General features: G+C 46.7%; 1 protein-coding gene across 1 annotated transcript in view; it reads right to left on the reverse strand.

Moving 5' to 3' along the window:
• Positions 1 to 24,126, reverse strand: part of PLXNA2 (plexin A2) — a gene marked incomplete in the record, with an annotated part of 325,301 nt that overhangs the window by 84,203 nt on the left and 216,972 nt on the right. The window contains 6 exon segments of the mRNA XM_034770557.1: positions 884 to 980; positions 3,787 to 3,987; positions 15,892 to 16,006; positions 20,728 to 20,824; positions 22,142 to 22,295; positions 22,999 to 23,122. Coding sequence (XP_034626448.1) covers positions 884 to 980; positions 3,787 to 3,987; positions 15,892 to 16,006; positions 20,728 to 20,824; positions 22,142 to 22,295; positions 22,999 to 23,122 — 788 coding nt within the window.

A 24,126-nucleotide genomic window follows, 5' to 3' on the forward strand; every position in this document is an offset into this window, starting at 1 on the left:
GCAATTGCGTTTGAGTGATGGGCAAGTGGTATTCCCATGTACAACTTGTAAAACACTTGGGGATCCTACAGGGTGAAGGATGCTATATAAAATACAGAGCTGTAGGGAGGCCCATAGATATTTTCAGAGGTGACAACGCTAGGTTAGGATTGATGTGCCTTGGTAAGTTAGTGTATGAAGAGAAGCTTGGACTGCTGCTGCCCATGTTGTGTGGAGAGACAGAGGGTTTTGCAGTCTGTCCAAAGGTGAAGTTTTTGCTGTTGCAGATTTCTAGTCACTTGTTATTTATGCTTATTGCAAATTATTCTCTCTCCTTGCACTCCCAGGCCTGTTAAGTTCATGCTCCATTCCCCTTGTCAAACTATGCAGCACTATTGTACAAGTGTGTCCCATTGGGATTCCCAGATTTCAGTGCCCAACATGAAAACCTCGCCTCAACCTTGTGGATGGCTCAAAGTAACGTGATATGAGAAGCACAGGTCACATCCTACTGATCTGTGACAGAGGGGTTTGAGGCAGCCACATGTGACAGAGATGTCTCTGAGCTGGCTGCCGGTCAATGTGTTTAGTAAAGATTTCCTTTTTGCAGTGTACAGGCTGCTTTCACTAAGGGCCAATTCTGTAAGGCTGAGGGTCTGGGCTATGGCTAACTGTGAGCTAGAAAACTGGGCAGAGTCCACACTGGGATCATAATGATGCTGGGTACAATGGTGGTGTAACTTGGCTGTGACTAGCAGGGTTCTAACCCAGTCTTCCTGTGAATAGAAATTCCTTTTTCTAGAAATGGGCTTGACCACACACTCCCCCACAAGCCCTTATCAGGTCCCCTCCACCACATGACTCAAGGATAAGACACTGCAGCAGTAAACAGAGCACCCCTTACCTTTCAAATCCTCTGGGTTGTCAATAATGAAGTTTCCATTCCAAACCACAGCAAAATCCACTGCTAAGTTGCTTATGTCCATCCCGTCATAGAGATACTAAGGAACAAGATAAGAAAAATGTTTAGGGGATGTGCTTGGGAGGATGTGTCAGGAAGAGACACCAGGAAGGAAATGACATATATTTATAACTAACAACTTTTTGCTTAAAAAACACATGATGATGTCTAAGTGACCAACAATTCTAACTCTCATTTCTAGGATCCTTCTTTGGGTCCACATGGTGAGACTCATTTCTCCTTGCCAGAGAAAGATAATTAAAATCAGCTGATGGACCCTGCAAGAGGTAATAGATTAATTATCCCAGACACACTGACTATTCTCATAAATACAGCCCCACTATTTAATGAGACTAGACTGAGGCTCTACACAGTAGCACTTCTGCCCAGGAGACAGATTGGGACAACTTTCCGTCTAACACCACACTCCCTCAATGTAATCAGGAATGTACAAATGTGCTACAAAGATCTGACAACTTACTAAGGAAATATTTCAGTCAGTGCGCCCTATTCAGGGTGGAGAGGAGGAATTTTCTAAGTCACCAGTTCAAATCCAGATCAGGGTAGCACTGCCTGGAATGTATATGGGCGGATGCCCGGGGCCATACAGATGAGTTTGGAGGTCTCAGACCATTCTCCTAGTAGGCACTTCACAAGTGCCATAGTCATAATTAGCACATATTGGGCCCTATGCTGGCAGTCTTTGCAGATCAACCAATGACTCCAATTTTCCTACAAGGAAAATGTCAGTGGGACTGTAAAAAGCAAGCATATTAAAGAAACCCCACCAAAACGCTTGACTGTTTAGTGTTCCCTTCCTCACAGATTATTTATCCACATCTGTTCCACATCAGCCTTCATGCTGTCGAGCAGGATGTGACCTGAATGGAATAAGTACAGGAATAGGACTCACAAGGTCCAGCGTTCTAATCCCAACTCTGACACTAGCTCCCCATGTGGTCTTGGGCAAGTCACTTAGGGGTTGTCTACACTCAGAAGTTGCACTGGTTTAATGTAGATCTACTTATACTGGTTTAGCATGTCCATATACATTTACCAGCGTGAACTAAACATTACAAGCCTGGATTAAACAGATATCAAAGTGGCCTCACCCACATAGAGTTGCTCTGGTTTAACTAAGTCAGTGTAAAACCACACCTTTAGTTGTATTGGTACAACTTTGTGTGCAGACTGGCCCTTAAACTGTCTGCCTCCAGTTTCCCATTTGTATAAAAGGATAATAGGATTTCTCTAAAGCAGGGCTGCTCTGAGGATTTGTTAGGTAATGTTTATAAATCACTTTGGATAGGAAAAGGGCTATTTAGTATTATTACATTTATTATCTACCCTGCTATGGGGTCTACAGAGAGCTAGTGAGGCACAAATATCCAGGGAAATGTAAGACCATTCAGAACCTGATTAATAAGCTAGGAATATCTGCATGGATTGTTAAAGTAGATCCTGAAGTTCCTGGTTCCACCATCTAGAACCAAGCAACTCTAGCTATCTGTCCATGCAGCTTTCTAAAACCCTCACTGATACATGACTAGAGATCAGAGACCCAAACTTCTTCACCCAGCCCTTTTTCCATTTGTAGACTCGTGTCTTCTGCAAACAAACACAGAGGCACTTCCTCTGCAGTTTGGAGAATGGCCTTTGTGAAGAGCTGAGATCTGCATTGTGCTGTGAATGCAGCAGAACCTGGGTTTTGTTCCCTACCGCGTGCAAGAATGACTGCAAAAAGCGAGAACCTTCCCGCTAAGAAGTACAATGATATTCTCTGCTAATGGTTCCAATGGCGTTCCTACAGCTTGAGAAGTTGCGGTAGAATCTGTTGGGTTTTACTTTCATGGGCTATGCCACGCTGCCACAATGCAGAGCAAGCTGCCGTCACCTCTTGTATGCATGTCTTTAGTGGTTTCATTCAGAGAATTTGTATCACTCTGCGGTGCCACGTCTGTTCCCCCAGCTGAGTCCCATTCCCCTCTTTCCTAGCATTGCACATTCCATTAAGCTGCGGTGACCTGGAATTTGACAGCTCTCTGATAAGAGGCCAATAATTCTCTCTCTCTCTCCTGTGTGAATTAGCTTGCCTTAACACCTTTGTTGTATTCTTCCCCCCACCTGTCCCTGTCTCGCCTTCACTGACCCCCTCACAGTCACTTGCAGATAAAGGACCTTCATCCAGCCAGTATTATAATTAAACACCTCACACGCCTACAGCAGATTCCCATCTAAAATTCAGGATTAGTTTAACCCCTAGATTTTTTTATTCCTTCTGCCTCCCCTCTCCCATTTTCCTTTCATCTTTTTTCTCTTCTAGTTAAATTTGCCTTATTCACAGTGTCTCCTCGTTGATGTCAACATTAGGGTGACTGCTGTGTTAGAGGTAGGATGGCTGGTTTAAATAAAATAAAGAGGCATCTCTAACATCGGTAAGTGGAAGCATTGCCTAGTGGTTAGAACACAGTGATGGGTGCCAGGAACAACAACTGATTCTAGGCCCAGGTCTAACACAGACTTCCTCTGTGGCCATGGGCAAGTTATGTAACCTCACTTAGTTCCCTCATCTGGAAGTAAAGATAACAATACTTACCTACCTCACAGCATGTGGCAGCGTTAGTCAATGGTGCAAATTCAGCCCAGGAGCAGGCTCTGCGGCTCCCTGATAACCTCATCCATTCAACTGTAAAGCTTCTGCAATCCAGGACTCACTTGCAGCATGGCCATTGGCTGTTGGGCCCCCTTTATCCTACCCCTCTCCCATCACTGCAGCCGCTCCCCTCTCTCACTCCAACAATCCCTTCCCTTCTCCCGCGTCAATCCCCAGAGCACCGGCTCCTTACCGAACTGTTCTGGCATTGGACGCTGGAGCTGTTGAAGCGCAGAGCTGGCACACGATGAATAACTCCTTGAATGTTGAGGACACATTCATACCCACGCTGGCCAGATTGGGGCTGGGGCAGGTTTCTGGCTTTCAGTGTGATGGGCTTCACCTCCCCTACTGGGATCAGAATCTCTTCTGTGGGAAACAGCTGTGGACAGTCCTGGGAGGAGCAAACATGGAGACAAAGGTGCTCCAGTTAGTAGGGGGCCACTTACCTTTATATAACATCAGGTCTGAACACTCCTGAACTCTGGGCATTTGGAACATTAACCTGGATCTAAATTGGATGGCTGTTTACCAGGCAGGGCAGCCAAACATCCCGCACTTGGAGTCCAGCATGCACCCCGGTATATTTGATCACAGACAATTCTCTTTGCATTCTCAATCGGCCCACAAGACAGAAGATTAAGTGCAGGGAAAAATAACCTTCAGCAATATTTTCTGCGCAGGATATTTTCATTGCAGCCACACAAGAGGAGATGTTATTATGCAGGAAATATATTGAAGCATCATTGTTCTTCCTGGCTTGCTGTGGGCTATGCATTTTATCTCCGGAGACACAAACCCTGAGAGTACCCCCCACTCCTCTCTTTCCCCACAAGCTAGAGGCAATGCATTATCAATTGCTTCTGCTTCCCAACTCCAGCAAAACCCAATTTTACTGGGAGGCGGATTGGATCCTCCTAACTACACTCTGAACACTCATTCTCAGTTTCATTTTTAATCAGGTTTCATTCCTGGGGTGCACATCCGTGTCTGTTGCTTCAAAAACAGACTCATCAGCATGGGATATGCTTCCCTTTTGCGACCTGGTGCCACTTCTTTCTGTGTTTTATTTTAGCAAAATTATTTCTATATCCTATCAATTTCACAATCTGTAGCCCCAACTCCATAAACCTATTCCCCTCTTCTCTCTTACCCTACCCCATCATCCAACACCTCTGGCTAGTCTCCAACTGACCAGCTGGACCTGTATGCAGCAACAAAGATGAGAGGGAAATGGTTTTCCTGACCCATGAACATTTTTGAGATTTCATTCTGCATCCGGACAAAACTGAGACCTTTCAAAAGTTTTCACAAAAAACAGAGAGAGAGGGAGAAATTAACCCCTCCCAATATAGCCTATAGCCTGGTGGTTAAGGCACTGAGATGGGATGTGGGAAAGCCAGGTCCAAGCCCTAACCACTGGACTACAGGTTATTCTGGGGTGGGCTCTTAATTCTCTCATTTTGACTAGAAAGCCCATTCTGGGCTCAAGAAACCTTTCCAACCAGAGTTTCATCGACACCAATCCTTACCTGCAAAAAGTTTTGGTTTCGATTAATTGACATTTTCCAAAGAAAACCCCACGTATTGAGAAATTTCCAACTAGCTCTCTGCAGAAAGCCGAAGGGGTCACCAGTACAGATCCTCTCTTAGCTCAGTGACGAACGAGTGGGACTTCTGCCACCTGCAGCTGGGCCCAGAAGGAAGCTGAAGGGCTGAGGTGCTGTTCCTGTATGTGAAGCCGCACCTTCCACTCCCATCCACGCTGATGGGAAGACAGAGGTGTCCAAACGCTCAGAGATTTGGTTAAAATAAGCACCCTGAAGTTTAGGGCTGGGATTTTCAAGTAGACCCAAGGGAATTAGCACCCAAATCCCAATGAATTCAAATGGGAGATAGACACCTAATGCCCTTAGGCTCTTTAGAAAATCCCAGACTAGATGCTTCTATGAACTCATCTTGAGTCTGCAAAACTTGGTCCCAGCTCTACAAACTGGTACAGATTGGGTCACGGTCCTGAAAGCCCGTCGGCAAATACTAGCTGTAAAACAGATACTTGATTCACAAAGGGTCCAATTCTGCCATGCTTCCTCGCATGACATTCCTGCTGAGCTCAGTGGGCATTCTGCGTGCTGAGAGCTAATGCGTGCAGGATGGGGCCCTCACTGAGGGGGAAATGGGGAAACAAAATCAGGCTGCTCTATGCATAGCAATCCTAGTTTACACTGGTACGTGAGGGGGATGAGTGGAAAGGTTGCACGCTTAGCGTGGATGCTCCAAAGCTCTCAGCATACTGTGCAGGCAGTAAAACTGCCCACACGTATTTGCAGCTACATCCACAGATCTGTTGCAGTCGTTCACTGGAGATATCTCACCGTGCCAGATATAAAGCAAAGCTAGCTAAGGAGATGCCAGCTCTCTAAAAGGATGAACTTTGATGTCGCTGGAAGCCAGGATGCTAACTCCCCTTCTTCCTCACAATATCCTTTAGGCCTCAGGAACTTAAGCCCCTAACTCTTCTGGAAATGGCCCCTTTAGACTTCCTAGAGCTTCCTCAGATTAAGCCTGGAAACAGCAAACCCGGCCTGTCATCCTACAAAATCCTTCTGTTTCATAAAGGGAACCTATGATCCTGACAGGCAGGACGGAAGGTGTTTCTCTGTGGTGGCTAAGTGATTCAAGCCAATGGACAGCACAAGCATTTCTCGATCTGGATTCAAGATTCTAGTCACCTTCGGGATGGAATCTGGAGCTGTGCCAAGAATAAAACTCTCCTCGTCAAATGCAAATGGTCAGAGTGTTATAGAAAAAGCCCTAAAGCACCATCCTCCTGCCAGGTCAAAGTTACAGCAATTAGAAAAACAACAAGGAGTCCGGTGGCACCTTAAAGGATAACAGATTTATTTGGGCATAAGCTTTCGGGGGATATAACCCACTTCATCAGATGCATGGAGTGAAAAATACAGTAGGCAGGTGGCACCAGACTCCTTGTTGTTTTTGTGGATACAGACTAACACAGCTACCCCCTGATACTGAAGAACTGGAATTAATTTGCAAACTTGACACCATCAAATTAGGCCTGAATAAAGACTGGGAGTGGCTGGATCACAATAAAAAGTAATGTAATTTCCCCTCTGTTTATATTCACCCCTTCTTGTCAACTTTTGGGAATGGGACACATCCACCCGGATTGAATTGGCCTCGTTAGCCCTGGACCCCTCACTTGGTAAGGCAACTCCCATCTTTTCATGTGCTGTATTTTTATACCTGCCTACTGTATTTTTCACTCCGTGCATCTGACGAAGTGGGTTATAGCCCACGAAAGCTTATGCCCAAATAAATCTGTTAGTCTTTAAGGTGCCACCAGACTCCTTGTTGTTTTTGTGGATACAGACTAACATGGCTACCCCCTGATACTTGACAGCAATTAGAAAGGAAACCAAGAAACCAGAGGGGACTCACAAAGTGGGAAGGGGGAGCTCAGCTGCAGCCCCCAGGGTTGGAGGGGGTGAGGGAACACACAGAAATTCCACTGCAGGCCTTTCCTGCTCCAGTCTGGAGAAACACATATGGAACTGAAAATGACAGAGCAGGGAATGGGCTCTTTTCGCCACAGGAACCAGCAGCCTGTCTCCTCGAGAGCTAACAGACTATGACAGATTCTGGGGAAGAGCCTAATATGGCCTGGGATTTAGAACTGGGCTCCCACTGTCTTGTATCTAAGAGTAAGGTAAATGGGTTCCTCTCCTATAATGACAGAGATGAGAGGTTCCTAACAGCTACCCAGAGAGTGGTAAATGACCCCAGATGCAGCACCACACAGCCAGGACCAAACAGAGATGCAGTCTCCACTGTCATTGAGTTTAATGGCCCATTGTGGGGAGGTAATGGACTCCTTCCTGAGCTGCAGAGGCTTCCAATACTGACCAGAGATCCGGACAATGAGAGGACTCAAGTGAAGACAGACCTGAATCCTGAATCATTTCACAAAACAAGTAAGCTTTGGGGGTCCTCAGCTTTAGCCGGGTGAAGTGAAAGTTATTTAATCTTTGAAATGTGCCCGATTTGTGAAGCTGGAGACATTTTATTAAATTCTCCATAGAAAACCAGACAAAAATATTTTCTCGGCATTTGCATTAAATGAGCAAACAACAAATCAAAATGCCACCATGCCACAAACTGTGAATTTGGGAAAAGTGTCAGGAAAAGGTGATAGCCTCTATTTAAGCACGTGGCTGGGAGTCAAGAAGTCCTCATTTGGTTCCCATTTCCTGTCCCGGCCTGGCCTTAATAGCATTATTCAACATGTGTATTGTGGTAGAACCTGGAGGCCCCTAGTCAGGGATCAGGGCCCCATTGTGCTAGGTGCTGGACATACACACAATGACAAGACAGCCCAGGCCTCAAAGGGCTTCCAATACAAGTGTCTGATGAGAGACAACAGGCGATTACAACGAACAGATGAAAGTAATTAACAAAACTTCACACTTCTGGGCACCTAGAGATGTCGTTAAATAATTTAAATATGCAGGATATCAACTGTACAAACAACATTTAGTAGTAAATATCATTACCCTCATTCTACAGATGGGCAAACAGACTCCATCAGGTGAAGTGATTCTCCCAAGGTAACATAAAACCAGGATTAGAAGCTAGGTCCCTAAATGCCAAGGCAGGATTATCTATCTACAGTATTTACATGCCCCCTACAATTGCAGTACCTGAGCACCTCTCAGTCTTCAAAGTATTTGTCCTCACAACCTCCCTGTGAAGCACCGATGGAGGAAAATGCCCAGGAAAACCTAAGTGACTTGTCCTGTGTCACACAGGAAGTCTGTGTCACAGCAGGGCACTGACCCAATGGATCTGAGTGCCAGGCTAGCGCTCTGACCATTGGACAACCCTTTCTATCAATTAAACTAACTCATCGAGAGGCAAACACCACAAGAGCGTTGCCACCAGGATCCGGCTCTTTCCATCTATGCAAGGAGGAAACCCATGAATTTTATTAGCGACCATTAGGCAGGCCGAATGAATGCCCTGCCCAGCTCACAGCTATACTGGCGGGATCTCATCTCTTCACTGACTCAGGCATGTTGTAAATGAGAAACAGACGCTGGCCAGTATGGGAGAGCCAGTAGCTTAAGTTGCTGCCTCGTAACTCTTTTTTTAATGGCACTTTTCCCTGTATATTTTTTATTTTATTTCTAACAGGCCTTCCACGGATTAACAGCCAAGAGTGATTTTAAACTCCAGCAGAGGGAAAGACGGCCATCCTGGGGGGAAAAAATGACCGTTCCTCCGATGTAGTGACTTTACAAGCTGAAAGGGAATGCTTACTGTTTTAAGCATTGACTCTGACATAGCTAATACTTGGGTATCACAAGTTCAAATCACAGCAGGGCTGATTCAGCATTTATACGGCTAAGAATCATGCTGCAAGGGCTCTCTGAAGAGCTGTAGGTACCCTTAAGAGCTTGCGCAATTGTCTAAGACAGGGCTTTCCCCCAATGTCCTTGAACAAAAGTTCCTTCCTTGTCCTCTCTGTTGTGCATTATTAAGCAGAAACCAGCCTCCACCCCAGAGATGACTGCATTTCAGTGGGTCTGTATTTAGCTGCTCAACTCCCCGCCCCATCAAAAAAAACCACAACCCAAAACAACCTTTAACTGTGTCGCTGCAGGAGAATCTCAATATTTAGCCCTGAAAAAATGAATATGTTATGGACCATTATCCTTCTTGGCAACAATCATTCACTAGACAAGCTATGAGCGTTGAAGAAATTCTTTTTTCCTATAAAGGAGGAAAAAAACAGAACTCACATTTTTCATATATCTGTAGAACTGAAATAGCTAGTAGCAAAAATTTTTCTACCATCATTAGAGGCAAGTAGGACATAATGGATTTTTTCTTTTAGCAAGGGTTTCACTGGGAGAAAAATGTCACATTGGGATACTGGGGAAAATAAAGAGTCAGTCAGATTATGAGTGCACTCTACTCTGGGGACAAGGGAAAAAGTGCAGCCCCTATATGTTGTTTGACAGCTACAATGATTGTATTAATAAGGGGACATAAAGTTTGGAATGGAGGGATATTCAGGGAGATTCCACATTACCAACAGCACAGGCACTTGTGGGGACCACATCGCTGCTGGCCGTTTTTACTGAATTTATCAGATGAGTGATTGAAGCTACAACACCTGCAGGGGCTCGTGGAGGGTGCTGAGTTTTCTCAGAAGTTGCATACATTACTGAAAGCACCATCGGGCTGCTCCATTCCGTTTGTGCCAGTTCCAATTCCAATTCTCTGCTTTGCTTTCGGTTCTTTTAAAAAAATTGGTCGCTGCAATAATGCACAAGGTCATCTGTGCACACATGCATTTGCATAGCCTACGCATGTGATGGAGCATATAGGTACGTGTCACTGCATTAATGCACCTGGGCACCTGTGCGTGTGTTTGTATGCTCTGTATTCACGACTGGGTATCCAGGAATGGGTAATTGTTTTTGTGTAGACATGTAGACTTGTGTGTGTGCCTGTCCAGATACAGTCTCTCCTAACTTATCCATTATGAGTGAGTTTTTAATCACAATTATTTAGTTTGGGATACACTGCACACTGTATGAATACCTCTTCTATTGTTGATAAACGTCAGATGTTTATTGATGTTTTCCAGAAATTTCATAAGGAGGGGTGTGTGCCCGCGCATTCACATGCACACCGCTTCCCTCTACTGGTTGGAATACAAAAAGCACAACTGGCACAAGCCCTATACAGCTGACAGCTAATGGAGATGCTCCTTTAACTCAAATGGCAGGTGCCTGTGCTGCTGCTGATGAGTTTTATCACTGCTGCCGCTATGAAGTTCTGAGTGTCCCTTGAGTGCTCCATAAAAGAGAAAGAGATGCTGTCAGCGGAATACGCGATTTGTTCCATAAGTTTACTTTCTTTTCTCGTTCATGAGAAGTAAATCCTGGAGTGAGTTAGAATGGGCATTAGTACCTCCACTCTCCAATGCAAGAGTGACACATTTTATAGAATGTCCTGCCTATGAAATATCTACACACACAATTTACAGAGATGATCATATTTTATGCTTCTACTCCCAAAGATCCCAAAGGAACTATACAAATTCCACACCAATGAAATGCAGCCACCTCTACTGCTCTTACTCAGGCAAACTACCCTGGAATTCTGGGGCATTTCCCTTGAGTGAGGCACTTATTTAGGGCTTTCCATATGAGGAGCATCAAGTAATTATGCACAAAAGTTATAAGCATTAACCTATGCTAAAGCACTCAGACCTAGATCCTGCTCTCGCTGGTGCAAATCAGGAGCTGCTCCACTGATGTCAAGGGCATTGCCCCAGATTTAACCAAATGGAAAAGAGAACAGAATTTGGCCCTCAGAAGCCAAGCATGGAAAGAAGAAACGGAACTGATTCAGTGGTGGATTCTCACTGGTAAATTCTCTATTACATGACCTTTTGTGCTGTATGAATTCAGTTGCAACCTGTGTCTCGGCCTGTATTTTGTAAAGTGCCACGTGTATTTACAGCACTGAGATAAGTAATTATAAATAATAATAAATTAAAAAACAGCAGTTTAGATCAGGTTATGTCTAAGCGGTGTGGTAGTGTAGATACTACATTGACGGAAGGGGTTTTCCTGTTGTTGTCATTAATTCACCTCTCCGAGAGGCAGTAACTAGGTTAACAGAAGAATCCTTCTATCGACCTCGCTGTGTCTACACTGGGGATGAGGTTGACCTAAGTATGGTGCTCAGGCATGAAATGTTTCGCAGCCCTGAGTGATGTAGCTAGGTCAACCTACGTTTCAGGTGTAGACCAGGCCTTCTCCAGTGAATGTATCCCTTTGCAACCCGTGCCTGAGACGCAATCCTGCTCCCATTGTAGTCAGCGGCAAAGCTCCCTTGACTTCAATGGGAACCGGATCAAATCCCTGCACTTTATCTTGTCATCCCCTGGAGTTTCAGATCGGTCTCTCCCTCCCATCCCGCTATCACTATTTCCTGCGCCCCTGTTCCCAAACAATGACGAGCACTCCAGGCTTCAGCTGATACAAATCTAATGATTGAAAAAAATGTTACCAATAAACCCAACCACTCAGTTTCAAAGCTGGGAAGAGTTAATCCTCCTGCATAAGGCTTTTCATTGCTACTAGTTCTTTTTCCTGAGTAATTGCCAAATAGCTTCACCAAACTTGTCTCTCCAGGAGTCAGGCCTGATCCAAAGCACACTAAAGTCAATGGACAGACTGCCACTGACTTCAGATAAGGCCCCTAGTGTGCTCCTCCAGAGCGAACACATTCCCGCTCTTAGAGCCCATGTATTTAAAGGTAGGGATTTCAGTGTAAAAAAAGGAAGCTTCAGCTTTATATTATTTCTTGCAAGGAACTTTAAGCATCCCTGAAAGCACCAATAGGCACAATCAGTTGTAAAGACATCCCTCTAAAAGCAATAATAACTCAAACCTAAACCCGAAAGAGTCAGAATGGATATGAAATTTGGCTCTCTGTAAGCTCTTAGGGCCTGAAACACTCCATCTCCCTGATTCAGCATCTCACACATGGAAATGACATTATCTGCACACAGTGGACATCAAAGAGGGAATGGATCCCACATCCTGGGAAACTAATAGGATTTATTTGGTTCTCTCCCCCCACTGGGACGGGGCATAAGAATGTATTTATGTATCTACATCCCTCTCTGTCTGCATGTTTTATACATTTACACAGACATATTTTATACCCATAATCACCACACACACGCACAAAACCCCAGCCTCCTCACACACATTAAAATCATGTTATAGGTCCAATTTGAGTCTGCAGAAGTGGGGAAATTCGGCTCAAGGCTCCATCTGTTTTGCCTCGGGGGCTAAAGCCATATAAAGTGAGACAGTCAGTGCTATGAAATCCCTCTGCGGTCTCATCTCAGAAAGCCCTTGTTTTTGTGGATGCAGGTGGGCCCCAGGCCTCTGTATTTTCAGCACCTTGAGCAGGGATATTTAACCATGCGACTTGTATTGATATTAATGAAAGTCATGTGGCTTAAAAAAAAACCCACTGAGGAATTAAGTAGTTTGTTGCTTTAATTCTTAGAGAACTGGAACCTGTTTTCTAAGGGTTTTGACTGGCTGCGAGGGGATGCTCCACCTGGGATGAAGGGCAGTTTCTGGCAGATGTCATAAATCAGGATCAATCAGCTCCGCTTGGAAAAGCGGCTCTGTATTTCTGTTATCGTGGGATTCCATGCTTACGGTGGCAATGACTCCAGATCAAATGTGCCCCGTTTATAAGCAATATGATTTTTTAAAGGCTCAGGACCACAAATTCAAACTGAGAATCAACACGCTGAGTTCTTTCCTTCTCATGCATCATCACCAGCAACAGAGGTTCTGCAGGCCAAATTCCACCCCTCAGTGACACTGGGCCAACCCAACTGTCTTCAGATTAAGCTATCAGACATTGTGCCAACTACCATCCGCCAGCAGGCAAGATTACACAGGTGTAGTTGCTTAACCCAGCAATCAGGTTAGAGTAAACAATGCTGATGATGGTGCAAATGGAGGAATAGCATCCAGGTCACTCCCTAGTAGCTTTGTCAGTTCTGCAAGGTGAGCAGCAGGAAAAAGCAGCACAAGATTACTTTAGTCATTATAGCCAGCAGATCTGACTCTGAACATGAACTGGGGGGCAAATCTGTGATACGAAGGCGCCATTTCACAAAGTCACCTTGCATCGTGGAACCCCATTTTGAGGGCTCTGGGTTCTATTTGCTCTTTAGCAGAAACTGGCAAGTCCTAGTAGCATCAAAGGAATTGCATGAATGAATCCTGTTGGAAAATAGATCCCCAAGGACCAGAAATAGCTGAGTTTTTCCCCCTCGGAAACAGCAAATTAAATTAAACTTAAAACATGAGACTAGTTCTAAACCCATGCGAGAGTGTGTGCGTGCAAACGCTTCTGTGAGAGCAAGTGTGCATAGGTGTGAGAGTGGGCCTGCAGCATGTGCTTCTCTTTGGCCATCCTGCCTTCATGGAGGCAGTTCTGGCTGCAATATGTTCTGTTTCCAAGACAATAAGCCCTCTGTTATGAAGGCAATGATGTCTGTGAGCACCAACTTTTTACTAGGGCCCAGTGAGATCATTGTGATCTGAACTGTGTTAAGTGAGGAAACTTTTTCCCAGATAATTATCTGACCCCATGAATTTGCAGGAGTGAAGTGCCCATAATAAAGGCAGTAGGAATACATTTCATTTCTGTTTTTTAAAAAGGCAGACAAATTAGCCTTTGGTGGTTGCATTTGCATGTGTGTTCATGGGTGCAGGGTAAGTGGACCATTCGCATTATTATCAGTACCCCGCATCAAAGGTAATCGCAGAAAGGCATCAGACAGCACATAGCCTGGTTCTTACCAGTGGATGCTAAGAGAAGATCCACCAGCTAAACGAGAGAGGAAGAGCGACAGAGACCTAAGGAAAAGGCCTCCCTATAATAGAAATAGGAAGTGGTCCTCTAATTCCTGTGATTAGAGCAGAAATGGGAAGTCAGGACTCCTCGATCCTATTCCTGATTCTACCACACACTCACTGCGTGACCTTGGGCCAGTCACGTCCTCGCTCTATCTCCAGTTCCCCATGTGTAAAACTGGGAAAATAAAATACCCTACCTAACCCTACCAAGGGTTTTGAGATGACTGGACTGAACGTGCTGTGGAAGTGTAAAGCATAATTGCAAAGCCAAGGAAAAGAGAGAAAACGCTGAGCGGGAAGGGAAGAAAAAAAAAAATCACATCACTAAAAAGTAGCAAAAGCAAAGATTCTTGCTCCCTCTTGCTCCCTTGAAAGGAAGTTTCTTGGTTTTGTACCAGGATGGTAAAGCTTTCACTTTGTCTCCAGGGTGGGAGTTTCTCCTCAGGCATCTTCACACTCTGCTGCTTGAAACACTTCTTTGAGGTAAGTGCCTCCTCTCCTCAATTCTTGTAAACGGCTGACAAAGGCGGCAGCACCTGTTCACAATTACCTTCGCTGGTCTCTTCACCGTTGCTGATCCCCCACTGATGTACGCACACGTGTAACTCGTTTATGTTTCTTACTTTGTATTACACGTCTCTTGGCATCATTTTAACCAGAGAGGCACATGGGTTGCTTTAGTCTCGCATTACTTGTTGATTTCATTAGCAGCCCAATGAGCTTCTAAAAAGCGATAAAGGGAACTTTCATGGCTCAGTGTTTTGCTCTCTTCCCTTTCACTTCCTTAGCCATTTCATCCTGGTTTTCAGAAGCTCGCCCCATTCAAAGCATTTTAGCCTCAGGGGAGCCATAAATCAAGTAAAAGCTGGCAGCCCCAGTGGCCACTGGCTGACCTCAGGCAAGACATTTTGTGGCCCTCTGTCAGAAGGACACTCCATAAACATGTGCCTGCTGCAGATGTTGTGAAGACACAGATGTAGAAGCAGTAAAGGCATGGACCAAAAGCCTGCCAGAATGGCAGAGATCATCACGATTGTTATTTCTAAAGGCAGCCACAGCTGTACTCAGCACCTCCCAAAATAGAAAGAAGATGTGATCCTTGCAGAGGAGTTTACAAACTCAGAGCAGACACCACAACGGGCTGTGAAGTGTCATTGTTCTGGCTAACAACCTGGCAGTGCATGTGGTGTCTGCAGTGGAAGGTGCTAACAGCTGCTTTGTCCTGATCTCACAGAAGTGGGACTATTTCTTTGTTCCAGGGGCAGAAATCCCAAATCAAACCATTATCCAGTCAGGCCACAGTCAAAAAATTCAGACCTGGAAATGCAGCCCAGTCGATAAGCCTCGGGGATTCCTCCTGCCAGCTCTGCAATTGACTTGCTTTGTGATTTTGGAAAGCCATTGTTGCTCTGTATGCCTCATATATAAAATGGGGTTAGTGATGCTCACCCACTTTTGAGATCCTTGGATGGACAGTACTAAGTGAGTGCTGATTATTAGTTAGTCTGAATGTACCCAAATCTCAGAGGTGGGATCAATTCAGGCCCATTGCTATTGTTAGATGACATTTTCCTGCTTTGTTCTTATTTGCTACTGCCTCTGCACATCCGGGGACCAGCTGAGACCAGACCAAACACAGAGAAAAATGGGACAAGAGCACAGCTCTTTGCCAGAGAAACCGGAGAACCTCTTACAAACCTCAGATACGCCAACCATATCACACACAGCTCCGCAGAATGGCCGGGTCAGCTCAGAACAGAAAAAGCCCAGTAAGAAAACATTTCCTAACCCAGTCCCAATACCTCAGAAATATTGATCCGTCCTTCCTGAAACGAGCAAGTTGTGGGGTCATGAGTGCAAAGGTTCCGATATTTGCACCAATGGCAGCGGAAAGCGCTGTTCACGCAAGACAGGCACCTGTAGAGCCAGAGAAAGAAATAAGGTCTGTGTTACAGAGATGATTATCGGGAAATGAACTTGACGTTGGAACAGACAGGACTATCCATCGGAATATACACAGGTTTATACATACGAAGAAATGCTCCTGGCAGAAAACGAAGACAAAATTGCTAAAAAATCAGGGACCCAATAACCTGCATGCCAAACACGGCCTCAATTATTTGCTCCTATTTCTGCATCCCTCAACAGTTTCATCTATTTAGACTGGAAGTTCGTTGAGGCAGGGAACAGTGGCGTAGCCAGGTGGAGGGAACAGGGGGAGCATAAAAAAAGGTGCCACCCGCTGTGGTGCTTTTACTGACGGGGCGGTGCTTTTACTTACCCGGTGGCGCTCCAGGTCTTCAGCTGCACCTTGGCAGCGGGACCTTCACTTGCTCCGCAGGTCTTCAGCGGCATTTCCTTCAGTGCCACCGAAGACACCCGGAGCGAGTGAGGGCCCACCGCCAAAGTGCTGCCGGGTGAGTAAAAATTAAAAAGGTGCCAAGATGCTCAGTGGGGGAGTGGCCGCCGCCCCGCTCCCCCCCTAGCTACGCTACTGGGAACAGTGGACGTACGTATCTGTGAGGTGCCTAGCACACTTTTGGCACTACAGAGGTAACAGATAATAATGCAATGTTAAGTTTAAGAAATCAAGCACTCTAAAGCCCAGGATTCTGCCCCTCATGCTCTAAAATATAGCCAGTCTTTACATGACTTATTAATACAAGCTGAAGCATTTTTTACAACATGACATAAGGTACAAGAAAAAACAATACAGTGCAATCTTGACTGATTTTAAACCTCAATGGTATCTACAAACAAGCCAGGTTTGAAGAAAATTGGCTCACTTGTTTTCAAAAATTGGAAATATTTAAAGTCATTAACTGTAAACATTTCTATTTGGCCTTTTTCACTCCAATTCAAACCTGGAGCACATTAGATCGTTCGGGGCACAGCAAGCATCTGCGCTTGATGTCGGATGAGGCCAATGGTGCAGGACATGGTTTTTGACATGGGGTGAGCCTGCCAGTCCAGGAACTGGCTGAGTATTTACTACCTCACACCTCCTAATCTGCTGACAGTGAGCTGGGTGGCTCATAACAATTGTTGATATTTGCAATAAAGCTTACTTTGGTCTCAGAAGTGGTTCTCCTATGTGACAGGCCATTTCTTAGAGCAGGTCTATACTAGGAAATTAGTCGGTATAACTACATTGCTCAGGGGTGTGAAAAATCCACACACCCCCAGTGACACAGTCAAACCAACCTCCCCGACCCTGTAGACAGTGGCTAGGTTGACAGGAGGATTTTCCCCTCGCCCGAGCTACCGCCTCTTGGGGAGGTGGGGTACCTATGCGACAAAACTCCTCCGGTCAGCGTGGGTAGTATCTTCATCGACGTGCTATCGCGGCGCCACTGCAGCATTTTATGTGTAGACAAGCCCTCGGTGACTGTCCATTGTCAGCATTTCGTACAGTTTCCAGGGATTCTCAATGACCCAAAGGCATGGACTGTGTGACTGAAGCGGGGATATGCACCCCTGTTCGTGTACTGGACAGACAGCCAATGGTCTGTTATTTTCTTTCTAAAGTTACTGTCACTAAAATGCATATTTAATGGCTTCTCCTTTTTACTTCTGAGTTGTATTTTCCTTCTTAAGCATCTGTAATGACCTTAATAGCTAAGGAAGCTTATTCTAATCATGAAAATGCAAATCTGGATAGCAATATCAAGTGCCGTGAGCTTATTTAATTACTCCTTTATTTGACCCATTTCTGTCTCCATTTCGGTTTGCCTCACTCCTGCCCTCCCACCTTGGACCTGACCTTTAGCTTTCCGATCTGGGGTAGAAGGGGTGCTCTGCTTGGCTTAGCACGGCTGAGATTACAGGAGGAGGGTCATTCTGATGATCAAGCCCAAGAGTTTGGTTAGGCGCCTGTCATTGTAATGTGTGGTTTTCTTGCTGCTGCCTCAGCTCCACTCTGTCTCAGCTGGGAAGGGGCAAAGGTTGGACAGGGAGTCGCAGACAAGTGACTTCTTGAAAGCTCATCCACAGTGAATGGCTCGGCTCTTTCATGAGGAGAGTTTCTCACACAGTCGCTCCCTCACCCCAGCAAAGTCCCCTCAGAAAGCAGTTTCCATTTAAAATAAAAGGGTCCCCTTTGCTTCTAAACCAGGAAGCATCCTTGTCCCCCGGCACCTGGGAACCTCTCACTCTGAGAAAGGGCTTAGTCCCTGCTAGAAATGGGCCCCAAACCAGAACCATTTATCAGATTCCCCAGCCCTCCCTAGAACTTTGTGGGGCACTTGCATTAATGGACCCCAGATCCAAACCATCCCAGCTTTTAGGCTTGCAAAACAAGAACCCAACTGATGAGGGTTAGCAAAATCACTCCACCCCTACAGACTGCCCCCGTTTGACAATGTACTACACACAGGTGGACATGCCATCTGTGAGAAACGGCAGAGTTCAGCACACTGCACCTTCCATAACCCAGAGAAGGAAAAGTCATTTCCCACACCGCTATGCAGCCAGAAGGGGCAGAGTATCCTCCACTCCCGAAGTTTGGCAATGGGCAATGTCTCATCCAGGGGCTATGAGCTGGCTTTCTCTCTCTCACGTGATTGGTGAGCTTTCTTCCAGCATGCCTGACTCATGCCCCTGGTGAACTCAGACAGCAGCGCAGGGCAGTGTAGATTTTATGGAAGACACACTTTTAGCACTTTGCCTTTAAGAATTAGTCACTTATGCCATCTCTGACCCCTGGTGTAATTTCCTGTTAGAAAGGGATGAGGGCAGAGTAGACCTATTGCCTCATCTGGTTCAAATCTCCACTCCCAGATAAGGTTAGGAGCAGCAGGAACTCCAGCCAGATCTCCGGAGGGGACATCCTGTTCCAGCCAAACTGGTGGCAATTCAGGGAAGAGCAACAAGACTGCATAAGAGACTTGAAGGACGGATATACAGGAGGGGAAGAGAAAGGTTGCTAAAATCCATTACGCTTGGCTAAGGGATGAGGAAGTGGGGACATCACTGTCTACAGGGATATGAAAGTACAGGGGAGAGCATGCAGTCTGGATTTGCCGATGGGCTATAACTGGGAGTAATGAGACCCATCTATTGAGGAACTCATATTGGCACTATCTCGGTAGTGCCTGAGCTGAAGTTAAAGGCAAAATGTAGGCTGAATGCCAGGAAACGACATGAAAGCCAAGCATGTTAGACTGTGGAAAAGTCTCCCAAAGGAGTGGGAGAAGCCCCATTACCTGGGTCTTGAAAACTAGGCTGGACAAAGCTAATGCTGAATATAAAAGGAGACGACCCTGCTTGGACACTCCCTGGCCCCTGCCAGCAGGATAAAGCAGGCAGGGCTAACAGAGCATTTCCAGCTCTAACTTCTACCATTCTGGAGCCAGCTGTCCAATCCCTGGCAGTAGGAGCTGCTTCCCCAGCAGAGCAGTTCAGGTCTGCCTTTCATTAGCTGGTCTTTGGCATGGTATTCACAGTCTCCCGTGTCCTGCACATGTTTCACTTTGGTTGTGCGAGGTTTCGGTTTGTCTGTTCCCACTGAGATATCTATAAACACTTCAGAAATTTTAACAAACCCCAGCCAGCAGCGTTCTGCCTCAAGGGCTTCCGGGGGAAAAGCTGCTGTGGGGAACATGCTGCTGCACTGCTCAGCCATCTCAAGAGCAGATTGAGAGCCAAGAGGCACCTGTGTCTACTGTCTGCCCTGCCTGAGGCAACTGACAGGGCCTGCACTCGCCTGCTACGATCTTTTACTGTGAAGCTGAAAGGAGCTCAGAGCTCTGTGGGGCTTCTCTGGCCTGATCTTAGGGGAAGGAGACACAGCAAAGGAGCCATCTCTAGTAGAAACATTTTCTCCCTGTGTGTCTGAAAAACAAGCTGAACAGCAAACCCCAGCCTAGTTCCCTTCACTCCACGCCTGTGCTCTCCTGGCACAACCACCCTGCCCCATCCCCCTTTGTCTTCCTTTTGAGAGTCGACAACAGAACACATCCCTGCGCTGTCTTAGCGGTTTATGGAGGGAAAGGCCTCTGAGTCTCCTATAGATACTTGCAGCTGCTTTATAGGGAACTCCCAGGCACTTTCTTCTCTCCCTTTCCCCCCAGCTGCCTGTGAGAAAGGATGGAGTTGAGCTCACAGTTGCAGGATCATGCAGCTTGGGGGCACCAGCAGGTCAAGCTTCTTTCAGACACATTCATTCTCTGCTAAGGCAGATAAATCTTGGTGCTCTCGGAAAAGTTTCCACATGATGGGGATCTCTTGGTTTCTCTCTGTCGCTGACGACCCTGAAAGGTCAGACTGCCAGCATCAAGCCAGAACCTCCCCCAGCGCGTGACTGAAAATCTTATTCCTCTTCTGTTTTAACCCTCTGTGCTGCCCCACAGCATTTGGCCGATGTCCATCTTGGTGGCGCAAGAAGGGCTCTTGGTGGCACAATACACCTCAGAGCAGTTCTGTAGTCTGGCACGGCACACTGGGTGTCCTGGGAGGAATCCTGTCTCCCTGGGGTGTGCATCAGCTGTGGCACTCAAGAGGTTAATAAAGAAACCCATTCCACTATGTACTTGGACAGCAGGCTCCATTGTGTGTGTGTGGGGGGGAAAGAACCAGGGGCCTGGGTCTGGGATGCTGGTGGGGAGGGAAAGTGGGAAAGGAGAGAGAGGGTGTCTTACAATTGGTGAGCACTGCAGTTGTAGAATTTGAACTCCGTGCTGACGAACATCTTGCCTGTCTCCTTGGATTTCAGCTGGAGCTCCAACCCGAACCAGTCTGGAAAGAGAGGGGGGAGGGGGATTACACCAGAAATAATGGCGATTGTAATGGATGAGGTACTGGTTTTCTCTCAAGGCAGGCTTGACGATTCGCTGAGCCCCCCCACTTCTGGTGTGGTGTGGAGAAAATCAAGCACCTCTGCTCCCAGTGGTGCACTAGGACACCAGGCTGCACCAGGTCTCTGAAAGCTAAGGGTCTCTGAGCAGCCAATAATCCACACACTGTGTATCCTCTGGGGATGTCAATGGAACATGCCGTGCTGTTCCATGGCTGGCCAGTGGAAGCTGCTACGAGAGCATGACACGGCCTGTCCCAAAGCTCCGGGGAAGCTGAGTCAACTGGCTCCATGAACCACCCCCCCACAGTCAAATCACACCTAATGAGGTGGGAAAACACACTAGAGAGGTAGGTTTGCACTCCACCTTAGGTCACAAGTGAAATGAGTGTGGTAGTCTCATCACATTCCCTAGAGGAGGTTTCCCTTCAGCATAAACTCACAACAGGACTGGGGATAATTCACAGTCTATCCTGAAATGCAGCCCAGGATGGGATGTTGCAGGCAAGGACTGGAGGGCATTAACATAGCTAAATAAAGAGGCTCACCACTGGAATAATCAAGAATAAACTGCACTAGCTGAGCTGTGCGAGGGAGGTTTGCTCTTCACTTTCCTAGCTCTCTCCAAGCCCCTAACTTTCACGAGCACTCAAATTCAACATAACATTCTACATATAGGAAAATATCAGCAGGAAAGCACAGATGACACCTGGAAGCGCGCCAAGGAGAAAATGAGTTTAGAACAAGTAGCATTCTGGTTCTGGAGAGAGGGAGAGGGGGAATATGACAGCAGTGACATTAATGAAGAAACAACCCAAAGATCAAAACCAAAAAATAGAAACCTCATCCACCTACTCACAGCGACTGAGTCAGGCCTGAGTGCAGCAACCCCCACACTTTCACCTCCCACATCTGCCTAGCACGAAGGGTGAGTTCCCTGGTGGGATGAGAGACAAGAAGGTAGCTGACTTGAAGATTCCCCAGTTATTGGGGTTTCTTGGGCACAGCCTATATCCTGAGGATCTGGGTTGGTACCGGATAGCCACTTCTGACCCCATTCCTGGATGGTTTGTCATCCCGCACAGCATCACCGGGGTTCAGGCAGGATTGATATACAGCCCAGCTGTGGTCTGCTCTGCTCTGCCTGGCAGCTAGATCTAGACCTGCTCAGCACTCGCTGGCTCCTCTCTCCCGTAAGGTGAATATACAGGCGAAACGCAAGGCCACCAGGCAATACTCCAATCATGAAATCAGCTCACCTTGGTCCACAGGAATGGCGGGGACATCTTTAGGGGCCGGTGAAACGCAGACAACCTGGCTGCCGGAAACTTGGCCTTCCACCTCAGTGAGGTTTCCAAACAAACAGGTGATTCCAGCTGACAGGTCTGGAGCATCACTCACCAGCAGGCTGAGCTGGAATAAGGGAAAGGAGAGAAAAACAAAATACAACCAAGATCCCATTAGCGGTCAGAACTACCCAGAGTTCCTTTTAGATTTTCAGCACCTGCTGCTTCTCTGTGGAGCATCAACCCTACGCAGAGAAAAAGACCAGACATGTAGCACGCAGCCACTCCTTTCACTGTAACCAGAGGAGGAAAGGTGGACAGTGTTGCAATTTTTTTCTCCACTCATATATGATGGCCATACAGTCCCCTCTTTAGCCAGTCCCTGGGAAAAGGGTGGCAGGTGTTCTGGGACCTGCCTGTCCCAGTGCAGCACCTGGAACAGAGCAGGTGGGGAGGGTGTGCAGCCGCTTAGAAAGGAACTGCTGGGAGCCTCTGGGCAGCTAGATCCTCCCAGAGGGACAAGTAATGGCAGGGAAAAGAGAAATTTTTCCTTCAATGTTTAACGGAGGCTGGCAGTTGCTCAGTGAAAATGTGGGTCCTGGGGCCGGATTTGGGAATGTGGGTGTCTGTGTGACCTCTGACTCCCTTCCCTTACCAACCCCTTCGTGAACCTGAACTCCATGTTCATGGGAAAGTATCTGTAGGGGAAAAAAATGGCTGTCATTATGATTCTGAGCCTGTGTGTCTGGAGCACTGTCTGTCACAACTGAGCTACCCTGGCCCATGGGACGGAGGGCCTGCGCACAGAGTCGCCTGCCGCTTGTACCTACCGGAAGGCTGTGCTCAGACACAGAGATGCTGCTGGGCTGCACAGTGACACTCATACACTGGTTGATGCTGGCTGCAAATCGGTACGGCTCATCTGCTCGCTCGCACTTGTCCTTCCGGGAGCACCTGATATACACACAAGTGTCAGTGCAAAGGGACACCTGATGAACTTATCTCTGTCTGTCAAACAGCAGGGGGTGCCACTGTTGGTCAGGACTGTGGTGCAGCAGCAGAGCTGTTGGAGCGGAGCCCAGCATTGGCTGGATAAGTGCAGCAACAGGGGATAATAATGACCAGGACTGAGGTGCATCGACAGAGCTCCGTGCACAGATTCCAGGGCCTGTATAGCAGGTGCAGAGGCTGCAGATCAGAAAAGAAATGCACTAGCAGACACATTTGGGGTTGGGAAGAGCAAAGAGCCCGGGGATGAAAAGACCATTGGGTGCGGCTAGGAGATGTGCACAGTCCTACCCAAACTGTGCCTGATTTTAGCAGTGTTGAGCACCCACAGCTCCCACAGACTTCAGGTGGATCTGTGGGAACTCAGCATTTCTGAAAACCAGACCCACTATATCTGGCTCAGATCAGCACTCTGAGCTCCTCATTTCTGTCAGCAACAAACTCACAATCCACAGGCTACCTTAAATAGAAAGCAATAAAAGGCATTAACAAGACAGCACCTGCACTTTAATTAAAAGAAAAACACGCGGCTAATAAATCTTCTCTTACAAAGCCAAGGGTCTTGAAGTGCTGGAAGCTGTAATTTCTTATCCCGAGGCTGGAGACACTAGAGTTAAGTTCAGTTGTCATGCCCGAATCTCCCTGACTCTCCCCACCCTCCTTCCGCCTCGCAAAGAAACCATTAAGTGTGCCAAGCTGAATGATGAGTGCTGCTCCTGGAGTGTGCCGTGCTGCGTGCTCATCACCAAAGCCATTTCACTGTGGAGAACCTCAGTGTGGACTGAAATTCTGATTCACAATCAGAGCTGCTCTCTGAATCAGGAGAGGTGAAGTAAAAAGGGCTAATCAGTTCCCACCTCAGGACTCTGCCCCATGATTGGAAATTAAGGAGCCATTCAGCAAAACAGAGGACTGAAAATGCTACCCTGCAGTATGCGGAGTCAAGCTGC

This window comes from Trachemys scripta, chromosome 4 (genome assembly GCF_013100865.1).
Source record: "Trachemys scripta elegans isolate TJP31775 chromosome 4, CAS_Tse_1.0, whole genome shotgun sequence".
Taxonomy (NCBI): domain Eukaryota; kingdom Metazoa; phylum Chordata; order Testudines; family Emydidae; genus Trachemys; species Trachemys scripta.